This window comes from Meriones unguiculatus, chromosome 7, assembly GCF_030254825.1.
Source record: "Meriones unguiculatus strain TT.TT164.6M chromosome 7, Bangor_MerUng_6.1, whole genome shotgun sequence".
Classification (NCBI taxonomy): domain Eukaryota; kingdom Metazoa; phylum Chordata; class Mammalia; order Rodentia; family Muridae; genus Meriones; species Meriones unguiculatus.
In genome coordinates, this window is record NC_083355.1 from 78,364,963 (window position 1) to 78,379,326 (window position 14,364).

At 42.9% G+C, this 14,364-nt stretch overlaps 1 protein-coding gene across 1 annotated transcript in view; it reads left to right on the forward strand.

The window, feature by feature from the left end:
* Arid4a (AT-rich interaction domain 4A) overlaps positions 1–14,364 on the forward strand; it is a 68,943-nt gene that overhangs the window by 46,327 nt on the left and 8,252 nt on the right. The window contains exons 16-21 of the mRNA XM_021642633.2: positions 2,962–3,212; positions 5,501–5,698; positions 8,749–8,833; positions 9,505–9,646; positions 11,620–12,741; positions 12,917–13,021. Of these exons, the coding sequence (XP_021498308.1) occupies positions 2,962–3,212; positions 5,501–5,698; positions 8,749–8,833; positions 9,505–9,646; positions 11,620–12,741; positions 12,917–13,021 (1,903 nt within the window). The remainder of the gene's footprint in view (positions 1–2,961; positions 3,213–5,500; positions 5,699–8,748; positions 8,834–9,504; positions 9,647–11,619; positions 12,742–12,916; positions 13,022–14,364) is intronic.

Here is a 14,364-nt window from a genome sequence, read left to right on the forward strand (position 1 = left end):
AGTGAAACCTGCACCAGCTACTCTACCTGAGATTGCTTCCTACCTCCTTCTCACTCCTCGCATCTGGCATGTACTTGCGCAGTCTGAGTTAGTTTGCTCTCTCCTTCCCCCTCTGTACTGAAGTTGCATCCCATGCGCACAGCGCGTAGAGAGTGCTCATTAAGTGGTCGAATGGATTGCCTCTTGGTGCCTCCTGTGCCGCCTGTAGATCTGCCTGCATACTGTACAGCTTCGTGTGGGCAGACATTGATTTTTATCTCCCGCCCCCCCCCCGTTCCTCTCCATTGATTAGTTTTATGAAGGACGACCACTCCCTATCGTGATCCATGCCCAGTGATAGCGGCATAGCAAGATTTATCATTTTGTGGGCAGCTACGCCAGCAAAGAAATCAGTTCCTTTTTTTTGAATTTTGACTTTTTGAGACAGGTTTTCTCCAGTATGTATCTCCGGCTCTGCTGGACCCTGCTGGCCTCCAACTCTGCTTGCTTCTGCCTCCCAGTGCTGGGATTAAAGGCATGTGCCCCCAGGCCCGGTTTTCAGTTCCTGATGTAGCTCATTTGTTGGCAAAGTGAAGTGAAGTGATCTTCTCCCATAGTTGTTGAGAAATCCTGGGTGGGTTGGTTGGTTGGTTGGTTGGTTGGTTGGTTGGTTGGTTGGTTTTTCTTTTCCTCTTCTTAAAAAGAATTGTTTCTTTTTATTTTATGTGTATTGGTGTTGGCCTGAATGTATGTCTGTGCAACACGCGCATGCCTGGAGCCCGCAGAGGCCAGGAAGGGGTACCAGGTCCCCTGGAACTAGAGTTACAGATGTCTTTAAACTGCCTTGTGGGTCAGGTCCTTTGCAAGAACATTAAGTGCTCTTAACTCCTGAGCCATCTCTGCAGCCCCAGAAATCCTGTTTTGTTTTCCATGATTTGTTTCTGTGATATGTGCACGGGTGTTTTGCCTGCATGCATGTCTATGTGAGGGTGCTGAACCTTCTGGAAGTGGAGTACCAGACAGTTCTGAGAATTGAACCCGGGTCCTCTGGACGAGCACACTGAGCTCCTACCCACTGAGCCATCTCTCCAGCCCAGAAATCCTGTTTTAAACTGACCATTCTGTCATCTAATGAATGAAATCTTTTCATGAATTTCGTAAAAGGTGTAAATTTAAGTTTATTTTTATTTTAAAGTTTTGTTATATGAGAGGGACTCATATAGTGCAGGCTAGACTCGGCTCACTATGTAGCTATGGCTAACTTTGAACTTTTGACCTTCTAGTCTCCATTTTCTAAGTGTTGGAATTATAGGGTTGAACTATATCATGCCTTGTTGAACTGTTAGGTTTTTGTTTTAGAGTTTGTGCATGTGAGTGTGTGTATGTGTGTATCTGCAAATTCAGAGGCCATGGGAGAGGTTAGATGTCTTGCTCCATCTCTCTCTGCCTTAGTCCCTTGAGACAGTCCCTGGAGGTGAGCTATGGCCAGCAATTCTCCTCTGCCCCTTTCCCTAACTCCCAGCACTGGGGTTATGGGCACATGTGCGGCTTAGTTTTAATGGTGGGCACAGGAATATGAACTCAGGTCCTTGCATCTTCAGAGCAAGCACTCTTCCATGCTGAGTCACCTCCCCAGCTCCTTTTCTCTCTCTCTCTTTTAAATCCTTTCCATTTTAAGTGCAGGAGGAAAGTCTTCTGCCATCGCTATCAAGTTGACAAGAAGGGAAAATTTAGAATGTCTTGAGAAGGCTTACCAGTTTTACAGTCAGGTGACAAGCAAGAGGTTTGGTAGAGACCCACTAGAGAACAGGACAAGTGCCTCCTGCTTGGTGCTAATTCAAAAAAAAAAAATCTCACTAGTTAGTTGGTTGGGTGGGTGATTGGGTGGTTGATTGGTCGGTTAGTTAGTTAGGTTTTTATGTGTATGTATTTGTTTCACTTGGGTGTGGCTACCCTCAGAGTCGTGAAGAGGGTGGTGAATCTTCCAGAGCTGCCATTACAAGCAGTTGTAAGAAAGGGGTGCTCAGAAGCAAACTTTGGCCTTGTGGAGGAGCTGCCAGTACTCTTAAATACAGAGCTACCTCCTCAGCCCAAAAGCTCACGTTTTAAACACTGATGCCATTAGGCCCTTAAAGCATAATCACACATAAATATACTCATATTTTATTCTTGTTGTAATAAAATCTATTGATATCCAATTTTTATTTAAATAAATGATAAGATCGGAGATCACAGAACTTTCATAGAGGCTATAAGTCAAGGGGGCAGATTTATGAAGGTTATCATTACTAACTTAAACATTTTTTTAAACATTTGTTTATTTTGCATGTGTGTGTGTGCATGCCCATATGTGACATTCAGAGGACAATTTATGGAAGTTACTTTCTCTTTCCACCATGTGAGGCAAGGAGGTCATGAATTCATGTCATCAGGCTTGGTGGCGAGTATGTATCTTTACTCTTTGAGCCATCCTGCCATCCCAACATTATTAGTAGAGAATTCTATCATTGACATATAGATAACTCATTTAATGTTTTTATCGTAGTCAACAGGTAAATGGTTAGGGATGAAACCCTTGAGAGACCACTTGCTAAGTATGTGCAAGGCCCCAATACTGCCAAACAAAATGGAATGAAGTACTGTGAGCAAAGATTTTGTGGGGGTTGGGGAGGGGGTGCTAGGTACCCAAACCAGGGCTTTGCACTCGCTCCATTTCCACTGAGCTGAACTGCACACCCTAGGGAAAAAGAATTTCCTTCTGTATTATGTGTCCAGGGACCCTGGTAATGTTGGACAAAATCAAGAGATTTGTATTGGTTATTCTTTTACTTCCAAAAGGAAGAGAACAGTACATACCATGGTGTTCAGATTCTGCTCTCAAGTGGGAGTCAGGAGAGTCACCGCCGCGAGGCTTCAGAAAAAGCTGAAATGGTGTCTTTCTTTGTACTGTTAGCTCTCTTAAAGCTTTTATCCCTCTACTAGGGGCGAAGGAAAATTGTTCGAGATGCAAATTCTATTAAAAAGGAAATAGAAGAAGAGAAAATAGAAGACCAATTCGTCAAAGATGACATAGAAAATAAGGATGTCGGTGATGACTATGAAACAGCAGAGAAGAAAGAAAATGAGCTGCTACTTGGGAGAAAAAGTACACCAAAGCACAAAGAGAAGAAAATTAAAAAGCAAGAGGATTCTGAGAAAGAGTCAGATGAAGAGGAAGAGAAGAGCCAAGAGAGGTACATTGTCTTATGTCTGTCCTCCAGAAGCGCCTGTCTGGGGTCCAGCAGCACTTTGTTCCTGCTTAGAGATTCAGGTGTGAGGGAATGTCTTCTTCTTGGGACTTCCGTTCCTCTGTCTAATGAAGGTGAGACACATTGTGAAGATGATGTGTGTCGCCTTTCGGGATTGGAGAATACACTGGTCGCACCATTTTAATAGCACTTGTGCCCTAAACAGTGGCCTCACAGAAGGCTGCGCCACCCAGTCAAAAGAAAGGTCCTGCAGTTGACAGCAGGGAAGGGAGCTGGAGAAAAATGGAGGAAGTGGACAAGAGGAAACAGCGACAGCAAAAATTCCATTTTAAAAAAGGTACACAATGTGGGAAAGCTAACAGGGTGCACAGTGCTGCAGATGTTTCTGTGTGTCAGCTTTACTTCAGACACTTTCCTTTTTCAAGCCACCGTGGTAGAGTAAGTGGCATGCACCCCTGATCTAGCTGGGAAAATGCGTTCTTGCCCCACATCTCATCGATCAGTTCCAGCATCTTAGTGTCCATTCTGTTTGCTGTTGAGTGAATACTATATTTTTTTTTCCATGTATTAGACTTGCATGGATTGAAGTGACTTAGTAGCCCAGAGCCAGGCAGTTCAGCTAGATTAAGGTAATGTTACGCCAGGCTGTGTAGTGGGCCGTTCTGTACACGTGATCAGATGAATTTACTAATTGTTAGGTATTACTAAAAAACAAGTGTAAAACAACAGCATAACACACTACTTAAAAATAGAAGCTTTTCTCCAATTATTTTGTAGTTATTTTACCATGGAATGCTACATGTTCTAGAAGTTTGTGTTCTGAAGCCAAATTTGGAGAAAGTGGTCTGCTGTGTCTGAATGATAGTGGACAATATTTGTAAATAAGCCATTGGGAGAGTTAGGGGTTAGAACCGTAGTGATTGGTGAAACAGCAGAGGTGCTCAGTGCTCTGTGAAGAGACATGTGAGTGAGCTGCTGCAACTGTCTGTGGAATAGTTTAAAAAGTTGTAGAACCAAGTACAAACAGGATTTAAAAAGGAGCAGCAAATAATTTGGAGCTGAGAATAATGAGTAAGGATTTTAAATATTTAAAACAATAAATTAAAGGTTCTAATTAAAATTAAAAAGTAGGTTCTAGTAATAATGAGTCTGTGAATAAATACATAGCTAAAATGCTTCATACTTGGTACATAAATGGAGCATGTATTTTAGAACAGCAGAGTCAATCTTCATTTCGAAGGATAATATTCTGTTTTATTAAATAAAAGTTGAGTATACAAACAACAGACAGCACATATCTCAGTCTGTATCAGGCGTCATGAGCATTTCCATTTTAAGTAGGTTTTCTCCAGTGTTTTGAGATGATTTCTTAAGGAGATTTATGAGAAGTATCCCTGGAGAGCAAATATTCCTAAAGCAAATGAGCTACGAAAGTTTCAGTCATGTACCCAGGGCCTGTGTGTGCCTGATGGCCTGTGTGTACTGTAGACCCTTCCTGAAGCTTTTGAACTTCTTAGAACACCTCAGTCGTCCTTGAGGTTAATAGATGGCAGAAGCTCTCACGTTATGGGCACAGTGTTTTAAAAAGTGCTGGACTTCTCTTATGAATTCCCTTTATGTTTACTTATTGAAACAAAAGCTGCTGGGAGAGGAGTTACAAATTGAAATCAACATAAACTTATAAAGCTTTGTTCTACCATCACTCTCCTGCAATTTCAACAAGTAGCTTCATGTTTAAAACAGTAACTAGTTTAAAAGACAGGGTTACGAAGGTAGGTAGCCTTTGTTCATTATTTTACCCACCGAACAGTCTAAGAACCTTTCTAAAGTGAGAAGACAAGAGTGCTAAAGTAGATTTAAGATAATTAGTTGGAAGAATTTACAAAATAGCTTTAGAAAGGTCTCAAAAGTAAGGTGGCACTTGAATGAATCCCAAAGGCCATTCCTGGGCATATGGATTTTTTGTTTTGTTTTGTTTTGTTTTTTGGTTTAAAAGTGATTTGTTGAGTCAGTATCATCATTAGCTGTGATTATGGATTGGCCTTTATGAAGTGTGGGTTTCCGCCTGTACAGTGCACCTTTACATAATAAATTCCTTAGTGAGTAGTCCATGAAATCTTCTCCTTCTCCTCCTTCTTCTCCTCCTCCTTCACTGACATGTCACCAAGGTGAACGTAGGTTGTAAAGACTCTACATGCTGGATCTCTTATCACTTACTGTCTTGCCCTCCGTTAAGCTCTTAGTAGCATTGTCACTGTTGTAATTCACTGCAGGGAAGAAACTGAGAGCAAATGTGACTCGGAAGGGGAGGAAGATGAAGACAGCACAGAGCCTTGCCTGACAGGAACCAAAGTGAAAGTGAAGTATGGACGAGGAAAAACTCAGAAAATTTATGAAGCCAGCATTAAAGGCACCGAGATGGATGACGGGGAGGTTCTGTACCTGGTGCATTATTATGGATGGAATGTCAGGTAAGCAATGAAGCTCATTCTGCCAGGTGCTTAGCAAAGAGCAGCGTGGTAGGGAGCCCTCGTGCGTTTGGTAAATTGTCCGGCAGGATCTGGCGTTGGAACAGCTGAGTTTATTACTCTTTTACAGGGAGGCGGAACACAAGAGGCCAGGGTGAGGCTGAGTCTGTGGACGCTCAGGCTCCACCTCAGGAAACAGGGACAGTGCAGAACTCCAAAGACCCTGCAGAACAGTCAGGGAGCCAGGCCAGAGCCCAGGCTGTGTGCGTCTTTGTTTCCTTTTGTACAAGTCAAGCCATTGTCAGGCGCTGTAATAGCTTTGAGTTGGCTAAGTAATGAAACTGTTGTTGGGACATAGATTTGAAAATGCTTCTGTTATGTAGTGGGTTTAAGGAAGTCTTTGTTCTGTACTGACAGGAAGCTGATGTAAATTCTGTGATTGGTTTTCTTAATAGATCTTAGCTAGGAGAGAAGGCTAGATGAAAGTTAATCCTATAATTGGTAAAGAAGCAAGTGACTTGTTAAGTCAGAGGAAAAGGATATTTTGCCATTTTTGTGGTTTGGACAGTGTCCCCCCCCTCCTTTTTTTTTTTTTTTTCTGTGTTCAGACATGATTAGGGAGTTGTCTTATTTCTGTTTTGATCCTCCATGGGCATGGAGCAGACTTGACTGGTAATGATGTGAGTGAAATTAGTCATGGTCAAGGGAAGGACGGCCGTCTGGCGGTGAGAGTCAGAGCAGCTTAGAGCAACACCGAGGCCCACAGTCCAAAGTTCTGCTTTTCTCTCAAGCCTTTGAGTGTGTGCGTGAAGATGCGGCTGCTCTGGGTTGGCGTGGAGCCATATTGCCACCGCCTTTTCCACATTCTAGCTGTGTGCTCTGTCATGACTCCATTCCCTCCTCTCCCGATTGGCTACTTAAAAAAAAGATTTTAACCATTTATGATTCATACAGTGTTCTGCCCGCATGTACACCTGCAGGCCAGAAGAGGGCACCACATCTCACTATAGATATCCGTGAGCCACCCTGTGGTTGCTGGGAATTGAACTCAGGGCCTTTGCAGGAACAGCCAATGCTCTTATACTCTGAGCTACCTCTTGAGCCCAGATTGGGGACTTTGAGTTCTTACTTTACCAATGAGCTGTAGACTTACGATCCTCACGTTAGCTAGCATTGGAAGTGCATAGAGCACAGGCAGCAGGTAGCAAGTGCTGTGTGCTGGCTGTCAGCACAACTTCTGAGGGTCGGAGTAACTCAGCAGGCCAGCCTGGTCAGTTCACTCCCACCTCTGGCGGCTGCAGCACGTCATCCACTTCCCCCGCAGAGGTCGTGCACAGCCATCTGCTTTGGCTGTGTGCATCCCTGTCGTGCCCTCTAGAATTTCTCTTTCCCGTCACCCTTCTCGCTTTCCTTGATGACTCTACTAGTCTTTCATCACATGCTCATTAGTCACGCTCTGATACCCGTGACTTTTTGTTGTCCACGTATCTTCCTAAAAGCTAGTATAATTCCGGCTGTATAGTTTCTAGATGATTCAGTCCCATTTCTAAAACAGGAGCATCTAAAACGCAAGTGTGAGAGGAGCCCATGTGGCTGCTAATACCTGCCTGATTTACCCCTCAGACCAGGCCAGCACGGACCATGCTGAGGTCCTCCAGAGAGGACCTGATGTTCGGTCTGATGTGTCCTAGGGAATTCAGGAGTAAGGTGTTTTCTTCTTTTTAGCCCTAGGTCACGTGTATGTCTTTCTTACTGCACTTACCAGACTATACTTAACTATCTAGGATGTATTTTTTATATCAGACATGAAAGCATGTCTTTTCTCTATGTATTCTATAGTGCCTGGTATGTTGGTAGGCCCTCAATAAAAGTCTAAATTCCAAATTAAGAAGTATTTATAAATAAGGTATTAATAGCCATCTCTGTTCCAAAAGGTTTAACTATTGTATAATTTGCGAGGAAATGGCTTTTGAGCTGTAGTATAGACATCATGGTACTAGGGCAGCTAAAAACCTGTACATACTTGAGCCATGTGCTTTACATGTCTCCATGGCAACTAGTTTACAGTGTTATTGAATGCTATAAATATCTGTGCATTTGTATAACGCAAGAAGTGTTATTTAATTCTGGGTATTCTATTTGTCCCTTACTAGTAATGTCTCTTACTAGTAATTTATGTTGAAATTCAAGTGTTGACAGTGTTTTGCAGAAAGGTGCAAGAAAAATTAGTCTTCAGCTTGGGCTAAAGGAAACAAATGTAGACAAAGAAAATTAAATTGAATATAAATATTCCTAAATAATTTAAGACTGAAATTATGTTATAATTTCATAATAAAGTTTTATTATGAATAATAGATGCTAGAGCTCTAGAGAAGAAAAAAAGAAGGGACTCGATAAATGTTTGGGAGCTGATTCCTTGCAAATTGACATCTTTTAATTATCAGAATGAATTTTAATATAAAATCTGCTTATAAATTCAGATTGTGGCTGGGTGGTGATGGTGCATGCCTTTGATCCCAGCACTCGGGAGACAGAGGCAGGTAGATCTCTGAGTTGGAGGCCAGCCTGGTCTATAGAATGAGTTCAGCCAAAGCTAAAACAGAGAAACCTTGTCTCAAAAAAAACAAAAAGAAAGTTCAGATTGTGAGAATGGAAACACAAAGCAGTTCAAGTAGTTTAGAATCAGGAGATTGCTTACCCAGACTACTCTCTGAACCTCTTTTTTGGTGGGGAGGGGTATGAAAGGGTTTCTTTGTGTAGCTTTGGCTGTCCTGGAACTTCCTCTGTAGAGCAGGCAGTCCTCTAATTCACAGAGAACTTCCTGCTTCTGCCACCCGTGCGCCGCAGCGGCTGTACTGAGAACCTGGGACAGATGCTACCATGCCTTGCCAACAGCTACTAGACTGTTCACACTTTGCCATCGCTAGAAACAGACTTTTTCCCTAACTGATTGAGTGTACAGGTGTGTGGAGGGGTGTGTGTGTGTGTGTTTGTGACTATATTCCAGGTAGGATATCATGATATCATTGTGAAAGCTAAACTTTTTCTTTCAGATACGATGAATGGGTCAAGGCTGACAGGATAATCTGGCCCTTGGACAAAGGCGGACCAAAGAAAAAACAAAAGAAAAAAGTTAAGGTATGTTCATTCATTCATATCACGTACGATAGAAACATACAGGAATTACACTAGTTGTGTCTTTTCTGTAAGATACTGTTTTTCAGTCATCTTACCTTCATAGTGAAAATAAGGTATAGGAATTTCGGGTACGCCCGTTGCCCTATTTGGGTGTGGTCATTCACTGTCAACCCCTTACCGTCGCCGCAGTGGTCCATTTGTTACAGTGGTAAACACCCATAGTTTACAATGCCGTAAGATATCTCTGGGTCTTTGTGCCCCCAGAAGGTTTGGGCAGATGCATAACTGTCATCATCATTAGAACGACACAGAGAACCCCTGGAAATCTCTTTTACTTCCATCTCCACAGTGTCAGGCCTGTCGGCTGGCCCACTGCACGCTTGCTCACCCTTTCCATCCACAGTCCCTGCTCTAGGGGTCTGCCTAGTGTCTTGTGATGCCTTTCATTTGCTCGGCAGGAAATGAGGAGGCAGGGGGAGTGATTGTATTCATATGAATAGGTTAGAAATCTGTTTTACATTTTTCTCTAAGCACATATTAGGATTTGACATTTAAATTAACTGACCTTTTGTTTTGGAGTGAAGAGATTTTCTTGGAGAAATAGAATGTTCAAAAATGTTTATTTTTGAAAGGACTTGGCCCTTCTCATGGATTTTCTTGTCCTTCCCCAGAATAAAGAAGATAGTGAAAAGGACGAAAAGAGGGATGAAGAGAGGCAGAAGTCCAAACGAGGAAGACCTCCTTTAAAATCCGCCTTTCCGTCAAGCATGCCATACAGTTTGTCTAAGACGTCAAACAGTGAGGGGAAATCAGGTACCACACATGCCATGGCTCCAGTGAAACAGCAGGGGCTCAGGTTTGAGGGTTGCTCACTTTTAAAACATATCTATATGCATATGTGTCACTTAACGGGGGACACATTCTAAGAAGGGCTTCACCCTTGTACAAGAGTCATTAGAGGGTGCTTACCAATCTAAGGGGCTACCGTGTCCCTGGGTGACAAGCGCTTACAATTATATGCAGCCGTCATTGACCAAAATATAACTAGGTGGCCCATGATGGCCACTTTGTGAAAAACATAGCAGGCTTTCCCAATTTTTAACCTAACATGATTAAAAGTGCAAAATTTAATTGGCAGCTTGCTTTGTTGTATTTTCTAATTTAAACTCTAGTGATATTAACCTAGGATACCATCGATCACAAGGATTTTAGATACAGCCAGTTTAACTGTGGGGGTGAAACAGTGCATGAACCCTGGTGTTTGCTGTGCTCTGCTTCAAACCACATGATGCATCAGTATCTCAACCCCTCCAGTCTACTAACCAAGCTGAGGCTTGTTGAGGGCACAAGCTAATGGGCGAGGAGTGCTCTGTGGTCAGCACTGGTGAGAGATTTTACTCTGCTTTAATCTTTCCCTTCACTTTTCCAGCTTCACTTTTTCTGTGAAGCTTAGGAGACTTTAAATGGCGGTATAAAATGACTCTCCTTAAAAAGAGAAACTACCAAAGAATAGGATCACCATTAGCTGCAGCGCGTAGGCCATGAAAGGGTGTCTTCCCGCCTTTGTGCCACCTGCTGGCAGGTTACCATCACATGCAAACGCAAGGTTCCTTGGAAGTGGGTTCTGTTTCAGGAGGCATGTCCTGTACAGCCTGCACAACCATCTCCATCCGGGCCAGAGACCTGTGTAACTGAGGAAGGTTTGAATGTGAGAAAAGGGAATTCTACATTGCATTTTTACTAAAACCACAAAGAGATTATACACCGTTTTCACATAATCATTCAGAGGGCTGAGTAATGGCAGTTGCTGTTCTTGCCAAAGCCTGGAGTTCAGTTCTCAGTACCTGCATGGCATTCCTGAAGCCTGTAACTCCAGCTTCAGGGTGTGTGACACCCTCTTTTGTCATCCATTTTCAGCAGGCCTGAACATGGTACACTCCATACATGCAAAAACTCCCGCTCATAAAATAAAAATAAATCCTAAAAAAAACAACAAAACAGCAAGCTGAAAACATAAAACTTTGCCAAGTATAATGGCTCTCGCCTTAAATCTCTGTGAATTTGAGGGAAGCCTGGACTCTATAGAGGCGAGCCAGGCTACACACTGAGAACCCAACTTGTCTTTAAAAAAACAAACACACTTCGTGTTTCCTTTTTAAAATTCTCAAGGGAGGGTATAAGCACTGTAAGTATGTAATTTTTTACATTGTGTAGTTTTATAGTTTTAGAATGCTACCTTAGTATTTGAAAAATTCTCTGACATAAAGTGAATTTGTCCCACAAGCAGGTGGGCTTCCTGTACTTTGTGTGTTAATAAGAATGTTTAAAGTATGGAGAATGCACATTGTTCACTTTAAACATCTCTTTCTAGAATAATTTTAGAATAATTCCCTTAGGACACAAAGTAGTTAATCTTTGTATTAAGTCAAGACACTTAGTATGCTAGCTTTGTATCTTTCTTTGTTTTTTTTTTTTTTTGTTGGTTGGTGGTTTTTTGTTTTTTTGTTTTTCAAGACAGGGTTTTTCTGTGTAACTCAGGCTGTTCTGGAACTCTCTGTAGTCCAGGATGGCCTTGAAGTCAGAAATCCACCTGCCTCTGCTGAGATTAAGGGCATTTGCCACCACATCCTGAATCTTCACGTTTTTATTTTGGTCCTTCCCCTTACATTTTAGCGCAAACGCTATGATTTACTTTATATAATAAATGTCTTGTTTATATTTAGTAGGACTTTAATTATTACACTGATATTTACTGTAACCCTCTGTACAATGTCTTCTTTATACAGACTCTTGTTCGTCAGAGAGTGAAACAGAAGACCCTTTGGAGAAGAGCTCGATAAGTGAAGAACTTTCTCCTGATATTAAAGAAGAATTGGAAAAAAGTGAAAATTTAAATGATGATAAACTAGATGAAGAAAACCCAAAGATTGTACATATATTAAAAGAAAACGACAGGACTCAGATGCTGCCCTTGGAGTCCCTGCAGGCAGAGGGGGAAGACAGTGATCAAACAGGACACGTCTTTGGAAACAGAGTGGATCAAGCGGAAGAAGCTAAGAGACAGGTGGAAAAGTCTCCTAAAGGAAAGGGAAGGCGGAGCAAGACAAGAGAGCTTTCTTTAGAAATGATGAAGGCATCATCGTTCAGCCTGGAAGAGGCAGGCGGCGAAGCACATGGGGACCCTCACAGCCTGGAGTTTTCTTCACTAGACTGTAAAAGCTTTTCTTCTACTGAAGATGAAGTCGACCAATACGAGAAAGAAAAGAAGCTGAAACGGAAAATACTGGGACAGCCATCACCAGAGAAGAAAATAAAACTTGAGAATGGAATGGAAGCGACAGCAGGCACAGCCCAAGAAAGGACCAACGATGGCGTCGGAGCTGAGGGCACCAGAGGCTCACACTTGGAGCAGCACTTTGAACACGAAGGGATGCCGTCTCTGAGAGCAGAACCAGACCAGGACATCCGAGAACTAACCAGTGAACAGGTGGACAGTCCAGCTGAAGAACCCGTCCACACGCCACTCAAAGAGGAGGACGTGATGCCTTTGATCGGGCCTGAAACCTTGGTTTGCCATGAGGTAGACTTGGATGATTTGGATGAGAAGGATAAGACCAGTATTGAGGATGTGGTAGTTGAAGGCTCCGAGTCTAACTCTCTGGTTTCTGTTCCGCCTGCCCTACCTCCTGTAGCACAGCATAACTTTTCAGTAGCTTCCCCACTTACTCTCAGCCAAGATGAGTCCCGAAGTGTAAAGAGTGAGAGCGATATAACCATTGAAGTTGATAGCATTGCCGAAGAATCTCAAGAAGGCCTCTGTGAGAGGGAAGCAGCAAACGGGTTTGAAGCCAGCGTTGCCCCTGGTACCTGTAGTATAATTGTACAAGAGAGAGAGAGCAGAGAGAAGGGTAAGACTTTCTAGGGGGACATTGCTTTTGTCTTAAACCAACAACTCAGGTGTTAGACATGGCGGATGATTGCTGTTGTCTCTTTACAAGACAGAGGAGTCGTGTGGGCAGGTGCGGAGATGGACCTGTCTGCCTCTGCTTCCGCTTTTAAGTTTGTTCTCTTCTTTCGTTTCAGGTCAGAAAAGGCCAAGCGATGGAAATGGTGGATTAATGGCAAAAAAGCAAAAGCGAACCCCAAAGCGAACAAGTGCTGCAGCCAAAAGTGAAAAGAATGGAGCAGGTTGGTGCATGCCTGTGCTGGTGTTCGCTCAGCAACGGGGGCGTGGCTTGAGCATTCGAGTCAGCCAAAGACGGACGAGTGGGGTTTATTACGTTCTGAAAGTAGTGTTTTTAGGGTGAGGGTGTGTGTGCGTCTGTGTGTACATATGTGTGCATACACAAGCCATCAAGTGTATGTGGAGGTCAGGGAGCAGCTCTGTGCAGTCAGTTCTCTCCTTCCATCCTTAGGTGGGTTCTGGGGACCCAACTCAGATCTTCAGGCTTGCATGACAAGAACTCGTCCCCACTGCACCTCCCTGCCCTCCTCCTTCCATTACTTTTACTTAGAACTTCGAAGGATAAAGTTATTAGTTAGCTGGGCTGTGGTGGTATACACCTTAATTTCATCACTTAAAAGGCAAAGGAAGGAAGATCTCTGTGAGTTCGAGGCCAGCCTGGTGTACAGAGCTAGCTCTACGACAGCCAAGGCTACACAGAGAAACCCTGTTTCTAGAAACAAAACAAACAAACAAAATGATGAGTTAGTGGAAAGCAGTTAAATAGTAGGTATCTCAGAATTTTGAAGAAAAGAAAAAAATTGTGTTAAAAGTAAACTTGCATTTATACTGAGAATATTCTCCTTTAGCCAGGATTTATGAATTTTATAGAAATATTTATTGTATTTTATGTATGTGAATGTTTCCACTGCATGTTTGCTAATGCACCCCGTGCCCACCAGCTCCCCACATTGCTCAGAAGAGGACATCCGATTCCCTGGAGCTAGAGTTACAGATGGTTGTGAGCCGCCTGTGGGTACTGGGAATTGAACCTGGGTCCTCTGAAAGAAGAGTAAGTGCTCTTAACCCCTGAACCAGCTCTTCATCCTGAAAAGTAAAGTCAGTTTTTGTCACAAGAAATAGAATGGATTAGACACATGAAAAGCAAGCTTCTGTATGAATAAAACCGTCAAAATAAGTCTGATTGAGTTTTGACAAGTTTGTTGTTAGACTATGCCTTAGGTAAAATAGTTCATATCCCAGCTAAGGACCGAAATTACAAAAGGTTTCGGTAGTCAGAAGTGGCTTGCAATTGCAGATTCAGGACTAAGGAAAAGAGGGTGACAGGAGAGAAGACGGGATTAGAAATTACAAAGGGTGTGTGCGTAATTCCATAGGTTATAGATGTGGAGATACCGCCTCGGTGTGATCAAAATGAATCCTCACGGCTGGGAATGGCAGCACGTGCTTTAAGGCCAGGATTTGGGAGGCCAGAGCAGGAGAAGTACAAGCCTGCAGCCAGCCTGAGCTGCATAGCGACAGAACAAATTAACACCATGTGCAACGGGACAGAATGCCACTAGATAAG